Genomic DNA, 20,388 nt, shown 5'->3' on the forward strand with positions numbered 1-20,388 from the left:
AGAAGGGATGTACTAAAAAGAAATGGAGAGACAGGCACAACAAGAAAGAATGAAGACAAGTGAGAGGCTCCCAGAGCACTCCCCCGTGTCACACAATCTCCCATGCCCTTTTGCACATCTTGTCTCTTCCTCTGTGCTTGGCCACGTAGTCAGGGAAGTGAGACCTGATCAGAGACAGGACAGGCAGCATCAACCAGATCTCCCCCTCCTCTTACCCCCTCATTTCACACCATGGCATGTCTGGATATGAAGAGCCTTGAATCTCAGTCCGCCTGCTGGAAATTGCAGGGTTTGAGTTCCTGATCTGCTTTCTGCAAACCCCGATGGGAAAGTGTCCCTAGGGGCTGAGATACACAGAGCATTCCCTTTCCTCCACACTGCCCCTGCTGCAGACGAGATCCTTGCCTACCTTTTATTGCTGACAAGAAGCAGGACAGAGCCATTCTGGATATTGGCTTCTTTGAGAGTCTCGTGCTCCTCAAGCTGCCTGGAGTTGTAATAAAATGTCTTCTTCCAGGAAGTGACGCCCTCCCGTACTAGGTGAGCCCGTAGGTCCATCACTGTGTCTCTGGGCTTGACCGTCAGGGGCATCATCAGGTCCTCGTCAGCCAGGTGCACCTTAATGTGGTACCTCTTCCAGCGAGAAAGGCTCCTTCGCAGCGTGTCCATCCTTTCCAGCTCGCCAAGGCCAGTGTGGCAGCGAGGAGCATCCAGCTGGGAGGTCGGTAAAGCAGGGATGTGGCTCTGAAGAGGCTGTCTGCTGTGAACGACTTAAAATGTCCTGCCAAACCTGTTCCTCCCAGTTGCCTCACTGCATGCTTCACATTCCAAGGAAGAGCTCACCTGGCTCCGAGAGCCTGCTGGCTGGGAAACGTCTCCATGAGTCATTTCCACATACCCCTAAATCCCATAATAATTACAACGTCTTCACAAAGTGCTCTTCATTCCAGTGGCTCTCAGTTGACTTTAAAGCTGGATCTCCATAGCCATTAGAAACGTGGGTGCATGTGAGAAATGAATGGGTTTAGTAACCTCACGTCTCCCGCTCTAACAATCTGCCAGCAGCGGGGTAGATCAGTTCAACAAAGTAGGCGTTGAGGAACCTCACAGCTATTTAATATGGCCATTTTAATGAAGGAAAGTACTCTGCATAGTGAAAAATTCCTCATGAGGGAGAGCCAAGAGCATCCTGAAGGAGGCACAGAGCCTTGGCTGGTGTGAACACCCTCATTAGTGCAGTGCTGTTTCCCCCTGGGAGATCTGTATCCTTATTGTAGGCAAACAGGCTGCGACCCTCCGAGAGGGGTAGGACTCATTCACTGCTCATCATACCATCAGAGATCTAATATTGACTCACACGTGCTCCTCGCTGGTTCATCATCTTGATTTCCTCTTCCTTTCAGATCCCTGCCTAATTGAAGGGCTGGTGGTATCCTGCTCTAGCACGTGAGCGAGGAGGACAGACAGCATCACGGGGCTGCAGGCACAGCACGCAAACAGGCGACAACAGAGGCCTCAGAATACCAAGAGGAATAAGCAATACTTTGGTAAATACAACGATACCTCCAAAAGGAAGGAAGCGATGCCAGCCGCGGGAGCCAGCTGTAATTGAATGATCCTGCAAGGCAGACTCTGGCAGTCACAAGATGATACTTCAGAGCAAACATCATCAAGATAAGGAAGGCGCTTTTTTTTTTTTTTTTCCTCTCAAAAAGATCAAGTCACCCTCTTATCTTGTAGGTAATTTCCTGCAGCCCATATTACAGGAATTAATTCCCTTGTCCATTCTTCTCAACACAGACCAGTATTTTTAGACCAAAGTACTTCGAGATAGTTGACTTCAGAGTCTGCTCTTCACTAAAAAGGGGCTGCTCTTGCCCGTTAGATAACAAAACAAGCTGTCAGATTTTCAGATACGACAGCAGTCAGCTCCCATTGAGAACAAGAGAGGTGTCCACTCTCCCATTGAGAAACAGGAGGTTTCCACCCTGTCTTCACACCTCCCTTTTTTTTCCCTCCCCAGCACATTCTGTCACTGCCAAGAACAGCAGCGAATGGAGATTTCCCTGTGCACTTGAGAACTGAAGCTTCTGCTAGCAAGATTTTCTTTCCAGATTTGGTCACTGTAAAGGTATGATTGTTTTGGTGGGGACCGGGATTCCTGGGTCCTCACTGTGCCGCTGAGTTGCTGCAAAGGCTTAAGATGAGTCACGTCATGCCTTCGTGTTTCTGTTTGCTCGTGTCACGACTGCTGCACGGTGTAACACGTGTTCATTAAGCACTTTGTGAGAAACAGGAACAGCTTTTAGCACACTCATGATCTAGAAGCGTTTAAAAATGCCTGGATCTACAGATATGTCAATAATCTTCTTGAAGCCAGGACAACACCCCCCCTATTAGAGAAAGAGAAACTGAGGCATAGAGTGGTACAAAGCTGTTACAACAAAAAGTGTCAGAGGTCAGGCTCCGGTCCCCATATCTAGGCATCTCAGTGAGAGGTCTTGTTTTCAGAGACCTACAGAAACTTTCAAACCCGGGACCTGGTGTGTCTTTCTCCATTGGGGCAACATTCACTCAGGGAGCCAAAATCCATCCCTGGTGTAAAGCCAGAGTCTTGGGGGTAAAGCAAGGGTCTGATCCAATTCCCACTGCCATCCAAGGGCAGACTCTCACTGACGACAGCCAGAACTGGATCAGGCCCCAGACACCGAGGTCTGATGGCTCTGGCCAACAGAACTTGCCCAGCGAGTGCCAAGGGAAGCATAAGGCATTCTCATTTCAGCAGAGCCTGTCTGGTGTCAGTGAGTCCATCAGCTCCATCCTTCTAGCATACGTGACAGCCTGACAGTTGCCAACTACCTCCCTCAGACACCTTTCAGACGGCTCCTGTTTATTTTTAGGGCAGCTCTTCCCAGTCAAGGCTCAGATGGGTATCATTATATAGAAAGGGGGATGGTGTCAGAAAGAAAACACACAGCTATTATTTGTATGTGTTTGCCTATGGTGTGGTTGCAAACTTTTCTCATTTACCCTCATCCACCCATATTGGGACCCTTCATTTTCTGTAAAGAGATTATGTTCTAGCCTATGAAAGCCAGGATAAGGAGAACCATAGCAGTGAAGTCAGCTTATGAAATATTGAAGCAGTGAAACCCTCACTGGAACATGTGACTGTCTAATGCCAGTTCCAATTAATTTTGAATTTTTCATTAAACCATTATTAAAAGCAAGAGGACAGCAGAAATAAGGGAAATTGACTTGGGCAGTATATTAAGTACCTTAGTTTTGCTGGAGGATGTTTTATTATCTGTCCAAAGCAATTATTTCACCAGCTCCTGACAGTTTGTGGGCTAAACAGAAGAATAAAGTTCTAGATGGTCTTTCCTCAAAGTTATTTTAATCTCTATTCCCTACCCTGCATCTTGCAGCCTCCTTAGGTAATGTCTCCAGCATGTCATATCTGGAGGACAAGACATGGAGTCGGAGTTCTGAGAATCTGCGATAATGTGTCACTCTGACATTATTTACAAATCAAATAAAAACTTATTGACTTAAGCTTTTACCCATATTGAGGGCAAACAGAAGACATGCAAACATTCTGAACAACATTCATTAGGAAAGCCTGAAAAGCAATTTAAAACCCAGGTGGGTGAGGATTTCTTGAGGGGGGGGGAGAAATAAAGCAACAGCATTTATATAATGTTGTCTTCTGTTCTCAAAGCTTCCTCACTCCATTGACTAGAGCAGAAGAGAAACACCTGCCCAAATTAGGTGCTTCACTAAGATGTCTCAAGCTGGTTGAGATGATCCTGGGCCTTATAATGTCGTCTTATAATGCCAGAATAGAGACACTCGTTTCTTAGGCGGGTCGGTTTGTTTGGCAGTCGCTGTGTTTTGCTGCTTGCTGTGCTGCTCTCCTTGCAGAGGACAGCAGAGGAGAAGTGGGATGTTGCTCTATAAGGAAATAAAGGTTTCTTTCTTTCCTTGGTAGGAAGCATAGGGAAATTTCAACATCTGGGGAAAATTTGACCCTGCTTCCCCTCCTGTAAGTCTTTGAGGAAACCATTCCGACAGTGCTGGTCTTTCTGGCAAGGAAGATACTTCCCTGTTTCCTGCAGTCCTCTGATCCCAGTCAGTAATGATGAACACTAAGGATTTGCCACTGATGTTTGTTTGGGGTGAGTTTGTGTTTGGGAGCAGACAGACAGCAAGGGGTGAAGTGTGAGATATGACTGCCCTTGTCAGGTTGACCATGCTTATACCTGCAACTCTACAACACTGGGTACCAAAGAGGGGCTTTTTGTTACTCTCCTAAATACACCGTTCTGCTGGTGGGCACATTCTCTGCACCATGGTTGTTCTCCTGCTCCAATAACTGACAGTGCAGAGGCTGCAGCGTTGTGAGCTCTGAGACCCACACTGAGTGCTGGGGAGCACAGGGCTGGGTAAGGTTTATTCACAAGAAGCCAGTGGCCACTAGGGACAAATCACAAGGCTTGACAGTGATAAGGTTAGAAATCTCCAGTCCAATATGCAGCCTGCCACCTAATTCATTCAGTGCCACAGATATCTCAGGTGATGGGGCAGCTTAAAGCACTAGTTTATAGTCCTGAAGTACCCAGAGGCCCCAGCTAGAGCTGTACCACCACGTGCCGAGGTGAGTAAGGCCTTTCCTCACCCAGTGCTTTCCTCCTCCTGAGATGTGCTTGGTTATAAAATGACTGCGTTTACTTTATATGTGAAGTTACATCTACAGCAAACAAAGAGCTAATAAATGATTAGTAAATGCTTTGTGAAATAGGTAATTAAATGCAACAGCTTTTTAGAGTCCAACGGATAAGCACAAAATATGTAAGCCCAAGCGATAACACTTTCTCCTGATATAACTTATCTACAGCATACTGCTCACATCTGCAAGAGTGCTTAGGAATGCTATTAACTTCTTGCACACCAGGAATAAAGAGAGCCTTTCTGTGATGGAGGAGCACTTCTCCCAGGGATTAGGGGAAAATCCTCATTGTTTAGACCACTTAAAATCCAGAAAAGCTGGAAGGTGCTTATGTTAACATACACGGGAGGTGTGAGTGATGAGGGAAGGTGACAGTCTCTGCACTGACCCTGTCCTGTCGTTTGCCTGTCAAGCTATGGGGTCCTTTCCTCCCAGGCCTCTCTGTTCCACTGAATACCCAGTCACTATCTCCTATCCTTGCCTGGCACAGGGGAAAAAGTCCCTGTCATCCTGTCCTGTTCTAGACCACAGTCAGGAGCTCTCCATCTGCTCCAGCAATATAACAGATTTTTTTAAAATGCTATCACAGAAAGGGGGGTTGATCCTAGTTTTATTGGTCTTGGCACAAATGAGAATTTCTGCCACTAACGCAGCTGAAGTTGCCAAGTCCAACGGATCACGGTGCAGTATCCAAAACAGATTCCAAAAGGCCCTACAGCTTCCCTGGCTACCCACCCAGCATCAATCCTGCATTCCTGGGAGCTGGTGGACTCTCTTTAGCATGGGATTGAAGTTTAAACAAGCTCCAGAAAAAAGCTGTGTATATTGAGCTTTGAAGGAGCAAACTTGCCTGGCTTTGGAACACAGACGAACCTGCAAGTTTTCTGAGCAGAAGTTGGATGTGAGTTGGTGACATTTTCTGGTAGAAAAGGAAAAGTGAAGGGAAAAAAACCAGTAAGGCACATGTTAAATGAACCAGTCAAGTGCAGACAATGGAAAAGCTGAAAAATGGATATGGAGGAAAGCATTTTGCGGTGGTAGTTATTTCTCACTGCAGTTCTTTATAACTTTCCAGATGGGAGATTCATGACCCTAGGAAGAAGTCTGTATCCTCCAGGGTTTGGCCTGCGGCAGCCCATGACTCACTCGCCTGCCAAGGTTTGGCAGTAAGCTGAGAAACAAGCAAGACAGCAAAATGCTTGTGGAAACAGCAAAACAAGAGACAAATTAATTAATTGCTGGAAGAGCGAAAAAATAAACCTCTGTGCACAAAGGGGCATGGAGAGAAGGTGAGTGAGAAAAGGTGGAGAGTGAGTGCTCATGTCACTGAGGACTCCAGAGGAGCTGGCATCCCAGGCAGCCAGCTCCATTTCTTTTCAGGTGAAACAAATTCGGGATGTCTCAGTCTTAAAAGGTGAGGTGGGTGGAAACAGAAGAGTTGAGGCTCTACCAGCCATTCCACTAGCAGCAAGGTGGTTTTCCTGGGGCCCCAAGGAAGAAAGAGGATTTGTGGATCTACATTGCCATCTAATGGCAAGGAAGAGCTAAAAGCTTTCACTGTGGCCCAGAAATGGGCTATAACAGCAAAGTAACCGAAGAGAGGATGATCCCTACAGATGATTGTCCTTTGGTCAAATCCTTCTCTGCGACTGAATGGGTCTCACTGGTGAAGGCAATACAGCCAGCCCAGAGAAAGCAAGGGTCGCCAGAGTCTTGGGATAGAAGCTGCTGATTCCTCCTCTTCTGGCATCCTCTCCACTCCATTCTGCATTAGTCAGGAACGTTAACATGCGTTAGGATGGGATTTGCTTTCTTCTGGTGTACCAGATACTGGCAGTGAGACAGACTTCCCAAGCAGGTGCGTGTTTCAGGTGCCAAGTGAATTCTGACATCCTATTCAAAACAGTGTCAAATTCAGCGCCTCAGATGTTCAAGACCCTGCTGGGAAATGCAGATAACCAGGATTATTTAAGAAAATAGGTAAATTCCCCTTGGATCTAGGCACAGGAAGAGTAGATCTACCATTCTGGTCACACCTAGCCCAGTACCTTGTCTTCATCTGTGGTGAGTAATGGATACTTAATGAGAAGGTATCAGAAAGAGGGTATTACAGATTGTTACTGCCCTGCCATTCCCTTCGTGCTGGAAGACAGCCCTGCAGGTAGAACCCGCAAAGAAAAAGAGTTCAGTTAGATGTGAGAGTTTACATATATTGTCATTGGAAAGGAAATGCCAAGAAGAGACAAGTTCAATGCTCATTCCAGTGCCACCTTTGCTACAGTGTGCTGCTAATGATACACCATGTTATATAGTTTCTAGACCAGAAAATTTACAAGGGAGAGTGGACTATTTGGAGATACCTACATTAAGAAACTGGAGGAAATTTGGTAAAGGATTGAAAATAGCTTCTTTCTGCTTTTAAATGTTTCTAGACTTGACACATGCAGCTTTGCGTATGAAGAGGAGTTGGAGCTCGGTCAATGTGAAAGAGAGAAAGGTGATCTTTTATGACCAGGAGTTTAGCACAGAGGAGGAGCTGGGGGACAAATGGGGGGTTTAAAGTGTTGGGCTTTTCCCAGATAGTGAAATGGGACATGGTGTGGGTCCCAGCTAACTTCTGGGTAATATAAAAGGAATAGGGATTGAAAGCATAGAAAATTTTGAGACCTGTCAGATTTCGGGCCACAGGTCTGGCCCTCCCCAGTCTGTTAAAATGCCTGCTGCAACACGCTTCCTATGCAGCGTGCTGCCAAAGAAATGAGCACACTCTTGAACAATCCAACTTCATTTCCTTTTGGTATCCTCTCATATTTACACACCCAACCTTGCCAAGCCTTGGTAGGCCTAAACAATCCCTCTGGAAGAAAAGGAAAAACAAAGGAACTCCTACAGCTTGTAAAGCACATTCCTGCCCACCCCCCACCCCCCCCCCCCCCCAAAAAAAAAAAGAAAGAAATGGTTTTGAGGGCTCTTCTTTCTCTCTTGATTACTCACTGTTTCCCAAGCTAATGAAAGCCAGAGGCTGTGGGAGTGACAGGATTATCATTACTGAGGGACCAGAGTGAATATTTCAGGTATTTCTCTCCAGTTCATGAAGCAGGGAGGGGAAGAAGGGAATGTACCGGGTTGAAGGGCTACACAGGGTGACATGTACCTTGATGTTCCTTTCTAAATGTGGCTCTGAGTCATGCTACGGAGTTGATTAGAAAAATTATCTTCCTGCAGTAGAAATACAAAGACAAAATAGTCTTATTCAGCGTTCACTTCCCCAGCCCTGATTCTGAGCCTGCCCAAGCCTGTGGCAGGAGGGGGGCTGGTGAGCTGGCTGGAAAGCCACTTCCACTCCTCTCAATAATCAGAAATTATGAAGAGGCTGCAAGAGCAGCCATAGAAACGGCTTGAAACATGCACCTAAGGCTACATGCAGCTGTACTCCCAGGGAGAGCTGTGCACGGTCTTGCGTCTGCCTCCATCACGCAAGTTCCTACATGCGCCAGGTCAAACGGGGCTAACGCAGTCCTTCCCCCCTCCGTTTCCTCCCCCGCTTGACGTGTTTCCAAAGCAGCATTCCAAAACCTGCTTCTTCTGAAGAAGAGCTACAAACAGGGCCTGAGACACATCCACCCCTCGTGGCATGCAGGACCACAGGATGAAACACCCCTGCGGAGTCCGGTCCAGCGGCAGGATGCCAGCGACAGCGTGATCGAGGGAGGGAAGCCCCGAAGGACCCATAAAACACAGCCAACTGGTTTGAACTCACAGGAGCAGCACGTGAGTTGGACCACCGGGTTGCAGCCAGCAGAAGAAAGGTGTTCATTGCTCCGAAGGAAGCTAGCAGAGATCACCACGGCCACGCAGGCTATCTGGAGAGGGACCTGCAGCATGACAGCAGCTGCCCGGACCCCATGTGTCTCCTCGGGTGCTTCAGCACCCGTCTGTGATCACCAGCACTGACCCTAACAACACCCGGGGCTCCACCATCAGCCCAAATCCCCCAGATCCCTGCAGCAACCCACTGCCCCTGGCCAGGGCTGAGCCAGCAAACCGATGGGGCAGGAGGGCAATGGGAAGTGCAAGCCACGATGGTGATCAATACGGGTTATTAGTTTTTAAGGCCATTTCTGCAGATTCCGCGACACTGTTCATTTAGTGCCTCACTCCTTAAACCTGCTCCCAGGCTCAGGACCCGCATGTTTTTATCTTTCACTGTTCAAATCATTAGAATTGGACAAAAAATGGCCGTGAGGCCACTTTGTTGCAGCAGTACCTGTGGGCCAGAGAAGACAAATATGTCCATTTCTGGGGGAAAAAAAAGACACATTTATTTATGTGAGGCGTGCTGAAGAGTACAGGCACACACCAGCTCAGGAAGAGCCAACACCAGTTTTCCAGCAAACGCTCAATTTACAGATGTTAAAAATTCCAAGCATCGTTTTATAGGGGGGGGGGAGGGGCGAAGAAAACAAAACAAAACAAAACAAAACAACAACAAAAAACCCACAAGCGGCTGAACCTGGGGTTATTTAATCGCCGTTAATGAGGGACGGGCCCGGTCGCGCACAGCCCGCTGGGAAGTGTAGTCCTGGTGCGCGCCGCCATCTTGGCGCCGCCACCACTCAGCCCCTCGGGGCGCGTCCCGGCAGCCATCTTGGGATGGGGCGGGGGCGAGGGCCTCTCCGTCAGGCAGCGGCCGCGGGGGCTTGAGGTCTTGGGCTTTGTAGGAGCGTGAGCAGTGTTTTTATTTTGGATCGAAACAGGAGTAATTCTCTCACAAAAGGCAGCCTGAGAAGCCTTGCAAGCGCCCTGACAGGCGTGGTGGTGCTTTGGGGATGGTTTGCAGGGCTCTGGGCTTGCTTATGGGTATTGTGCTGGTGTTGTCTTTGTGGCCATCCTACCGTCATCATGTTTAGCTAAATAAAGGGCGATTTTTTCTTAGAAGTCTCTCCTGAAGGCATTTCAGTGCTATGCCCGCTTACTTCGGAGGATGAGGAAGTTCGGGGGTCTTGTGCTGAGCCTTCTGGTACCCCTCCTGGCTGGGGATGCTGCGAGCACTTCCAAGGGACGGCCTGACAGGGTTTGTGAGGGTGTGCAGAGAGTTGGGGCCGTGTGTGGCCTGGGAGGGCGAGAGCAGAGCAGGGGTAGACTCTGGGAGGAAAATGTCAGGGGGTGGTTAATGAGACCTGAATTTGGCAAGGAAGTGGTTTAATATGAGGGCACGCAGGTCCTCCTGTAGCAAAGTGAACAAGTGCTTTCCGTCTGCTCTGGCAGGTGGAGTAAGTGAGCCCTTGCTGCAGTCAGGACAAAGCAAGTGTGAGGGGTTGTGAAGCTAAGCGAGAGCATATGAAGGGGTGGAAGAGGGCAGTTGGGGGTATGAGGATGTGTTTTATAGGACTGTGAAAGGAAATGGGGCTCATCCCAGGGCCATTGGATGCTTTTGTTAGTGTCCCTAATGGAGCTGCTCCTGATGCTCTTCCCAGAGCCTACTCTTGCCTTGCCTGCCAAAGAGAAGGTGACTCCTTTGTACAGCAGAAGAAATAATTTACGGTGCTCATCAGACTGCAACTTCAGGTGTACTGTTCAGTTCTCTATGTATTTAGTGAGTGAAATTTCAAAGACAGACTGAATGCCTTTGAGCCTGAACTTGGGAGCTAAATTTGACCTCTATGTATTATACTACTACAGATTATAGCTAGTTTGTTGACACCAGTGCTTATTTTCACAGCAAAAAGCCTCCTGTCTCGTAACATACCCCGCATCATTTTATAACATAAATTTAGCTACCTCTTAAGTGTATTTTTTTTTAAATTTTATTTTATGCATGCATTTATTTTGGAGTAGTCCAGAAGATCCTTCCCTTTCCTTCATTAATCTTATGCAATTATTATAAGAAGCCAGGCCATCCCCACAGATCTGCTGGGCTGTTTAATTGCTCTGCAAACACGGAGGGGTGCTAATAAGCTTTCTTTCAAGCATGTGTTCATATGTCAACACTTTTGCTTCAGTCAGAAGCTTAAAAATGGAAACAGTTTTCTCTTTAAGAAAACAGGACCCAAATAAGGAGATGATGGAGTGGTGAAGATTCCTCTAGTGAGTCTGTTCCAGCTCATTCCTTAGAAAGGCTCTGTATGAAAGATCAGAGAAGAGACCAGTAGATCTGGGTTGTGTCCAGGGGTCTCTGGGTTTAAAGCTCTCTACAGCCACTTGAGCTCATTTTCCCTGTGACTTGGCTGGGTACAACTTCTTTCTCTGCCCAAGCTGTTAAAAATTTAAAACTTTACTGTTCGGAATTCTTTCAGTAGCGCGACAGATACAACCTATCCTTTAGCAAAAATGGAAGCTATCAAGAAAAAGATGCAGATGTTGAAGTTAGACAAGGAGAATGCCATTGACAGAGCAGAGCAGGCTGAAACAGATAAGAAGGCAGCTGAGGACAAATGCAAACAGGTAAGTAGAAATAAAACCACTGATTGTGTATGCGATATGGAAATAAGTGTAACAAAGTACTGTGTTGCAACTTTCTGATGCAGAAGGGAAAATAATTTGAATTTGTTTTTTTCTGTTAATATTTTGAAGTCTTTCACCTTTTTGTGGTGTTACGCTCATAACTGCCAGGGCTAGGTATTCTCTTTTCAGCCATCTGAGTCTCTGTAAAATTAGCACTATCCACAGACTATTAAGAGTACTTTGTCTAAGTTTTCTTGAATCTCACATAATCGCCTTAATTTTCTTGTGCTTGTGATTCCATGGAAAAGGCCTTACATACTCCAAATCAGAGCTGTATACCTTGAACACCTGTAGACTGGTGTTAATACCTCCTGAAGAGTCAGTTGTGTCTAAACATTAATTGCGCCTCGCCTTGAAGTGAATTAATAAAGTTCACTGGAGTAGTCCTTGATATACAGAGTGCCCCTTAGAGGTGCCAGCTGTGACTCAACAGTAGGCATGTTGTATTATTTTTTTGTTAAGAATAATCAGAAATATCTTCATTTGAAAGCTCTTCTTTTAACTGAATTTTAGTGATAACGTTTTCATGTTATTTTGCTTTTTCGATGTGCTTTATTCTGTGTCTACCTTATATTTGAGCTGTGGTATTTTCAGAACGATGTTGGAATGCAAGTTGACTACACTCAAGTTTCTTACAGCGCTTCTTGTAAAATTACCATGTCTTTTCCTTTTACATTCTCTAAATGTGGCTGCTTCTACTGCATCTTCCAGACTGCTATAACATGGCATTAGCATTCATTTGGCCAAATATTTCTTATGTTCAAATTCAGTTTGAGATCCTGGATGATGTAACTGAACTTTCAACTGATCATCTGTGTAGCTAAAGCAATAGGAAAAAAGTTTCCAAAAGGTTCAGCTGCTGCTGTCTTCCCCCTCCACCCCCAACACAAGGAAAACTGCTTGTCCCTTCTGTGTCATTACAGCGAGTTTCAACGAGCTGCACACATCGCCCCGTGTACATAGTCCCTGTTTGTTTCCTGGCTTCAGAGGTGTTGATCAGATGCTGTTCTGTTGGGCCCCAGTTTCCCCAGCTAATCTTTCTGCACTCGGTAACAGCCGCAGCAGAGTGTTATTCAGAGCAGTCAATGGTGATGGAACGCTTAGTCTTCCTTTACATTTAGTTATCAAAGGTGATTTCCTACAGAGTGATGAATGACAAGCTTGGGGGAATTTTCAAGTATCTATATAAGGGTAATACACAAGAAAAAGCTAAAAGAGAAAAATAAATCTTTTGATAGTACTCTTTTCTGAATTGTTTCAAATTTTTCAGGGTTTGTTTTTTTTTTTTTTTAATGTGGGCACAGTACTCAAGTAGTGATTTTAATGTTATACGCAAAATAAGCATCACCTCCTTCATCCTGCTTGCTGTCCCTCTGTTAAAGCATCCAGGCAAGCATATGTGGTTCTCTCACACTATCTGGTTACTCTAAGTAAAAGTACAGTAACATAACAACGTTCAAGAATGGCACATTACCAAAAATGTCGTTAAAGCTATCTTTGAAGCTAGAGTGAAGAAAGTCAGTGCACTAAAACACAAACTATTTTGAGTGAACTATACCGATAGACTAAATTTGTGTGAAGGCGGAGCTAAATGGTTAAATCAGTTTCTCTACCAACTAAACTGTTTTGTATTGCAAATGAAAGGATGGAGCAGATGGGTTTGCAGGCACCCTTATCAGCAGCAAGCTTCCTGATAATGTAAATTCTTCACAGAGCATGAGACAGTTTATCATTAAACAGTCTTCCAGCAGGTTATAAATAGCACCGTTCTCGAGTACAATATGGATTTATATGGTATGGAGGAGGGAGGCTGACCCTCGTGGTAGGATGGAGCGTACCTTGTTGGCCAGCAGTAAGTCAGGGAATAATTCAGGTTGGAAGGGACCTCTGGAGGTCATCGAGTCCCACCTCCTGCTTCCAGCGGGCTGGACCCGCTCCCTCCTGCTTCCAGAGCATCACATTTGGCTTGAAGTGTCTTGAACAACGTCAGAAGATGATTAGGGAACAACCACTCGTTTTTTTCTAGCTATACAGGAATTAAGTAGTTTCCTAGTAAACCATCAGGTAATAATGTTAGAACAAACACAAGGACATAATTTAAAAACATTTATAATTATGCTGTAGAATTAACTGCTGCAGGGTGTTGTGAAGTCCAAAACAGAAATGAGGAGAAAAAGGGCTTATACAGAGTTATGGATTAAACCGGATCCTGCGTGCGCAGCGGCAGGGAATGTTGTTCTAGGGACGACAGGTTTTTAATGACCTTTCCCTGGCAGCTGCTACTAGTTAGTCTTAGACTACTTGCCCCAGCAGAACTTTGGTCTTTTATGACTCGTGTGTGTTACCAGTTAACTACTAGTAAAGAGAGGTTTTAACCATATTAAACTGTCACTGATAATGCATCAGAATGCTCACTTTGTCTTTTTTCTCTTGAAAGGTAGAGGATGAGCTGGTAGCTCTGCAGAAGAAGTTGAAAGGAACTGAAGACGAGCTGGATAAGTACTCAGAGGCGCTCAAAGATGCTCAGGAAAAACTAGAGCAGGCTGAGAAGAAGGCCACTGACGTACGTACCCACGGCCCATCCTCGCCTGTAACCGTGCTGTGTGTATTTTGCAGTGTGTGTGTGCCCTCCTGGTTACGAGAACCGCTGCGAATTCTTGTCCTGCGGTCCTCTGGGGGGTAGGAGAGGCAGCGGGACCGTCTCCAGCCCCTTGCCAAACCCAGCTGGGGCGGCAGTCTGCGGGCACCCAACGTGCTGCCCCCGCCAAGGGTTCTGGAACGGGGCGGGGAAGCGTTTCTGGGCGGGAATTCTTTCGGAAAGACGACATTTCATTGAATCGAAATAAACCAAAGGGTGAACTTTCAGGGCTCTGCTGTGGCGTGAAGGATGGAGTTTGGCTTCAGCCACAGAGCGGGGCTCCGCCGCCGGTCCCGGCTCCCAGCCACGCCCCTTCGTTTTGCTGCCAGCAGGGTTCGGTTCAAGCAGGACCCGGCAGCAGGCGCCTGCGTCCCGCAGCGCCCCGGGGGTCCCGCAGCGGCGGTGGCAGCGTGGAGCGGGGTTGGGGGGACGCGGGGCGGCCCCCGGGGCGCGACCGTCCCGGCGGCGGCAGCTCCGAGCTGCGTCACCGCCCCCTCCACCTCCGCCCGCGTGACGTCATCGGCCCATTGAAAGGCGCGGGGCCGCGCGCCGCCACGTGCAGCCCCTCCGCGCCCAGCCCGCCGCCAGCGCCGCGCCCATGGCCGCGCCGAGCTCCCTGGAAGCCGTGAAGAGGAAGATCCAGTGCCTGCAGCAACAGGCGGATGAGGCGGAGGATCGCGCCCAGGTCCTCCAGCGGGAGCTGGACCTGGAACGGGACCTGCGGGAGAAAGTGAGACCGCCCGGGCTGCCTGCTCGCCTCTCTCGGTCGCTCTCTCCCGGGCTGCCCTGCTCCTTCCTTCCTGTCTCTGGCTCTCTCTGCCCGGGGCGGGCCTGGCTCTCCCTGCGGCGGGAGGACGGCTCGCCCCGCCGGCCGCCTTCACTCCTCAGCTGTCCCCCTCGCTGCTCCGCTCCGCAGACTCCCTGCGGAAACCGCTGGCGCTGCCGCAGCGCCTCGCCCCGCACCGGCCTCCGGGGGCGCCGGGCACGGCTCGGCCCCCGGCGCCCCGCTGCTTTCTCGCGCTTTGGGGCCGCTCCCTTCGGAAAAGGCGTTGCGAGCACCGATCGGCATCGGGAAGCGGTTGCGAGTTTAGTAGGAAATGGCTGTTTAATTAGGAAAAAGCGCTGCATGACAACGAGCGGGGAGTTCCCGCCTCTCGGCGCCGCACCGCTGGCTCCAGCACAGCTGGGAAATGTCCGTACTGCTGGAAAATAACTTTCCCTCCTGGTTTTCACAGAGAAATTAGAACTCTCCACTAGTGTGCGGCTCTCCCGGGGCCGGACAGCTGGTTTCACTTAGATTTGTGTGTGATCAGCCTTCCCGGCATCTTCCTGCTATTTTATCACATGTCAGCGAGTTAGTTTTACCGTATAAGGACTGCGGGCTGCTTCTGGGAGAGGTGGAGCCAGACGAACTCCAGCTTCCCAGTGGCCCCGTCTCCATAGCTCTGGAATCTTGCTTAATTAAAATATGACTTAAAAGTGTCCTCCTGTCTAGTGGAAGGATTTGCAGGCTGCCACATAACAGACGCCAGATTTCTCCGTGATCGATGCCCTGTGTGTAAATTGAGCAAGTTAAGCACATATCAGTGGGTAGAAAACAAATGAAATGCCGGATAATTTATGACTAGAGGAATCCTGGGTCAGCTTCCATTTGGATCAGCCACTGGAATCCTTTCCAAGATGGTACAGCTCTGGCTGGAAACCACTTCCTCCAGTTTAGGAGGAGCGGTCACTAACCAAATTTGCAAAGCTGTAGCAAAACAAGTATTTTTTTCCAAGTGTTTACCATAAAGCATAAAACAAATACCCTTCCAGGATCTGTAGCCTGCAAAAGTTGGGAGGTTTTTTTAGGGAAAAAAAAAAAAAGTTAATCTTATACATGGCAATCCTGCTCAGACTTGGGGACAGTTAAGCGGGCAAACCTGGCAGTTATTAAAGTTGGGCTTTATTTTCTTTCAAATAACAATCAATTAAAGCGGCCATATCTTAATAAACACAATTTATTTGTGGACACCAATTTGTTCATATTGTCTGCACACAAACATGTCTCCCAACCTCTCCATTTATCTTCTAGTCTATTTGTTAAACGTTAATAGTGTTTCCAATTACCGTGCAGTTTATTTGATAATATATAAACAGACCTTATTATTAAGAAATGCTTTCTGCCTAATTCCTTAAGTACCACAGGAAGCAATGAAAAAGTGAGTTTATTTTAAGAACATATCTAATTTTGCCCTGTTTATGTTCCAAGAAGAGTGACTCTCCCATGCCAAAACCAACTGTATCTGCCCAGCTGACCACGTAAAGATTATATAGCATGTGTGGGCTGAGCAGCCCGTCATGGATAATGAAATGGCTTTAACTTGAGCTGTGTGCTGTGACAGGATATTGCTGCAGCCTGTGATGAAACCAAGAACAGAGAATTCGACTGTGAAGTTCTTGGAACGAGCCATTATGGCAACAGTTCAGTGTTTGGGTAGATCCAGCCCTGGGATCTGAAAATAGTTCTCCACTGGCAATGGGTGTCGAATCCTTTGTTGCATGGCAGGAATGATAAGTACCATTAAAAAAGAAATGAGAAGCACATACTCGACACCTTGAAATTCCTGAGATGCCATAGTTTAAACAAACAAAAAGCAGAGACAGAAAGGATCTTAGAACCTCACTATGTATACCAAGGAGAAGCCTTTGCAGTTTTAAGGAAAACTGATTAGTTGAGACATTTGTGCGTAACCTCAGTCCGGGGGGGTTGTATTTCATACAGGCTGAAGGTGAGGTGGCAGCTCTGAACAGACGTATCCAGCTCGTGGAAGAGGAGTTGGATCGTGCCCAGGAACGGCTGGCCACAGCCTTGCAGAAACTGGAGGAGGCTGAGAAAGCGGCAGATGAGAGCGAGAGGTACATTTCCTTTTTTTTTTTTTTCCTCGGGGGGGCTGTAAAAATGGAATGTATACATATCTGCATGTGTTAATGTGGATTGCGGGTCAGAGACTCAGAACTTTTTTATAAGCTTGAATGAGTAATTCTGGTAGCCTTGAAGAACATGATAGTATGGTCATAATGAGCCACTTTTTGGTTACAAATACTGAAATCCACTTTAGGACCTTTGAGATAAAAGTGCTTCTACATTAAACACACTCGCTTTGACTTCTGCAGAGGAATGAAGGTTATCGAGAACAGAGCAATGAAAGATGAAGAGAAAATGGAAATTCAAGAAATGCAACTGAAGGAGGCTAAGCATATTGCCGAAGAAGCTGACCGCAAATATGAAGAGGTAAAAGGGACAAGGAAATGATTAAACATAGGGGAGAACCATGAACAAGTTCGTTACTCTTGTTTAGTCATTTCTGTATGCTTTTCACTGTGGGATGGTTTGACTTCGGAATGTTCCCAAAAAGGAGTAATTTCAATAGTGACTTTGCAGCATTCTAAATATTTAATGCTAAAAACACTGCAAAATCTAACTTACTTGGGGAAAAAGCCTGTGATGTCTGTGCGTGTATATTTTAATCTAATTCCATCACTCGGAAAGCACGAGCGTAGTGCTCCGAGAGAAATGTGTACGAAGTTACAGACTGGCTTGATACAGCTGTGTTCTCTTTACAGGTTGCCCGTAAACTGGTTATTTTGGAGGGTGAACTGGAAAGAGCCGAAGAGCGCGCAGAGGTGTCTGAAGTGTGAGTAACTTCACATGCACGGAAGCAGTCAGGGTACAGTAAAGGTCAAAGCTGTATTTAATTAGAAAAATCTACTACTGGCGGGCAGGCATGGGGTATACATAGAAAAATTTTTTACCCTGTATACCCAATTTTCTCCATTCAGACTATCATTACTTCATCCCTTATTTAAGTCACAATAGGGACAGCAGTAATTTATACTTCTGTTTTTCCCTACAGTAAATGTAGCGACCTTGAAGAGGAGTTAAAGAATGTCACCAACAACCTGAAGTCTTTGGAAGCTCAATCTGAAAAGGTTGGTTCTTTCTGTAAACTAAGGGATAGGGGCAAAGTCAAAATTTGCAAATCAAATTCCTAGAAATAATCCGGAAATACAAAGAAAGTGAGAGGGTTTAGTTGGGTGTAACAGAGACTGTTGATGAGGTTGAATCAGTTCTGCCCAAACCCAGGTCAGTAACCTGAATATCATCTGCGGTGCTGCTTCAGGCCAGGACCCAAATCTCCATTTCCCACACCTGCCAACTGCTCTCGATTTTCTGATCTCACTCTTTTTGTGGTTTTTGCCTTCTTACTATTGAAAATGCTTAAAACTTGATTTCATTAAAGAGTTGTTTCTGGCTGGTTAAATTAGCATGAAAGGCTTCACGTTCTTTTGCACATTCAGCTGTTTCTGTGCCGCAGAAAGTGAGGCCATTAAGGTGTAAGATGATGCACTTGGACATCCCCAGTCTTAAAATGACAGTTTCTGAACCTGAAATGTCTTGGTGAAGAGGAGAAAATTATGGAAAGGGTGTTTGCAGCTGCTGTAAAAGTGGTTATAAATAGATCACGGTTTCATAAACATTTTTTATTGTTGCTACAACTTCCCTTAAAAAGTGTTTATTGCTTTCACAGTACTCGGAAAAAGAAGATAAATACGAAGAAGAAATCAAGATACTCTCTGACAAGCTTAAAGAAGTAAGTTTATCCATCCCCAAACTGTATTTTGGCATCATTTTTTTAATGCTATCCAGTTACTCTGTTGTGGTTTTTTTTAGGCTGAAACTCGTGCTGAATTTGCAGAGAGAACAGTTGCCAAACTGGAAAAGTCCATTGATGACCTGGAAGGTATGGAATGACTCGCGTTTCATTTCAAAGGGGTCAATTTCCAGTCAGAAAACAAAACCGCAGGAGTGGATATTGGATTTATTGGGAAAGGCCGAGCGTGTTGGTAGATGAGTGTGATGTGTCCCCTGGTCAGGCCCATCCCGTGTGGCACCTCCTGGCTGGAGGAAGTTTTCCTGGAAGAGGTTCTTGTTGGGAAAGGTGGTCACAACAACCTGCTTTTGGCAGCTCCCAGATACAGGGCCTCAAGGGCTCCTTCCATCAGTAAGATCAGAGCCCCACTTAATCTGATTACTGGAAAATAATTCTGTGAGGTTAAAAGGAACTAGAGATGAAGCTTCTGGCCTGGCAGCTGTGTGGATTTTTGGCTTTCATACCGCTCCTCAGTTACACATCTGTTTTCTTCTTTTGTTTTCCTCCCCAACTGCTTTGGCTGCTGCCTTCTGACTGTCTCCGTGTCTCCTCCTGTGCGCCTCTTCTCTGGACTGTTTCTCTGCATTTCTTGCTGAAACGTGCCCTGGTGACCGGCAGACGAGCTGTACGCTCAGAAGCTGAAGTACAAAGCGATCAGTGAGGAGCTTGACCATGCCCTCAATGACATGACCTCTTTGTGATCCGCGCCGGGGGCCGGGGCCGCTCTGACTCGCTGCGTTTCTTTACGCTTTTCTGGCCTGTAGCACCTCTCGCTCTGCAACTGCCACAAGCGATCCTTCCACCTCCTCTGTACGAGCCGAGCTCAATAAAAACAAGATACCTCCACATTCCAGCTTGGGTTTATTTCCTTATAAATCACCTAAAATACACTAGTAGTGACATGAAAATAGTCAGCTCCTCACGCTGGGGACGGGTAGGTGCAGTCACGCCAGGTGTCCCCAGCAGTCGGGGCGGGGCAAACGCCTAAATTTTGGTGTTCCTAAGGCTGCGTGTGGCAGCAAAAAGCTGAGAGGGCGCTGGGTGCACGGTCGTGGGGCTCCAACCACCTGCCTGAAAACTCTCAGGACGCAGAAAACTCTGAAGGATGCGTCCCATAAATCCCGTTCAACCAAAACACAAGTCTGTCACGTGACGTAAGACAGGTCCAAAAACCTCTCTAAAGGAGAGCAATTACTGAAAAAACTGGCCCCGTTTTGTGGATGCAGTTACGGTGTTGTTTTGAACGTGAAGGTAAGTAATCACGGGTTTTATTTCAAGGCAAAAAGCTGTAAAATAATGTGGTTTAACTCTTGGTGTTTTTTCTTTTTTCTCACTAGAAAAACTTGCTCAAGCGAAAGAGGAGAACTTGGGGCTGCATCAGACACTGGACCAGACACTAAACGAACTGAACTGTATATGAAATGGCAAAAGAACTCCAACGGCCAACAGAAACGGAAACCTGTATCTGCATTTACCGTATCCTTCCTCTCTCTCTCTCCCTCTCTCTCTGTAACCTGGAAAAAAAACCGATTAAGTTATGACCAGCACAGACGTCCGCAGGGCCTCGGGCGGGCGGCGCGGGCGGTCCCACGCCCCCCGGGCCCGGCCGACGCTGCTGCAGCGGGCGGGCGAGCGCGAGCCGGGGCGGCGGGAGCTGCCCCCGAGCCTCCCTCCCGCGGGTCATCGGCGCGCGGCTGTAGCTTCTCCTCACGGTTGAGTAGTTGTTTTTCTATAACCCCGGTAGCGGCTGTCCCCGAGCTGTAGCGTCGCCCTCCGCGGTGAGCCTGTTACTGACGTTTCATATTAAACAAGTTCTCACGGTA

General features: G+C 47.1%; 2 protein-coding genes across 6 annotated transcripts; one reads left to right on the forward strand and one right to left on the reverse strand.

The window, feature by feature from the left end:
• Positions 1 to 405: 405 nt before the first annotated feature.
• On the reverse strand, positions 406 to 669 carry TINCR (TINCR ubiquitin domain containing). Its single transcript, XM_074928236.1, has one exon. It carries the CDS (start codon positions 667 to 669, stop codon positions 406 to 408), a length of 264 nt encoding a protein of 87 aa, XP_074784337.1.
• A 10,177-nt stretch (positions 670 to 10,846) lies between these two features.
• TPM4 (tropomyosin 4) lies at positions 10,847 to 20,388 on the forward strand. 5 transcript variants are annotated; one of them, XM_074927841.1, is made up of 9 exons: positions 10,847 to 11,173; positions 13,671 to 13,796; positions 16,636 to 16,769; positions 17,028 to 17,145; positions 17,478 to 17,548; positions 17,768 to 17,843; positions 18,443 to 18,505; positions 18,586 to 18,655; positions 19,903 to 20,388. In XM_074927841.1, exons 1-9 carry the CDS (start codon positions 11,060 to 11,062, stop codon positions 19,983 to 19,985), a joined length of 855 nt encoding a protein of 284 aa, XP_074783942.1. In that variant the 5' UTR covers positions 10,847 to 11,059; the 3' UTR covers positions 19,986 to 20,388. The 5 variants fall into 5 exon arrangements, with proteins under 5 accessions (XP_074783942.1, XP_074783941.1, XP_074783944.1 ...); XM_074927840.1 differs by lacking the exon at positions 19,903 to 20,388 and adding an exon at positions 19,184 to 19,411 and having other exon boundaries at positions 10,851 to 11,173; XM_074927843.1 differs by lacking the exons at positions 10,847 to 11,173; positions 13,671 to 13,796 and adding an exon at positions 14,455 to 14,601.

The sequence above is a fragment of the Athene noctua genome, chromosome 27 (assembly GCF_965140245.1).
Source record: "Athene noctua chromosome 27, bAthNoc1.hap1.1, whole genome shotgun sequence".
In the NCBI taxonomy this organism is placed as follows: domain Eukaryota; kingdom Metazoa; phylum Chordata; class Aves; order Strigiformes; family Strigidae; genus Athene; species Athene noctua.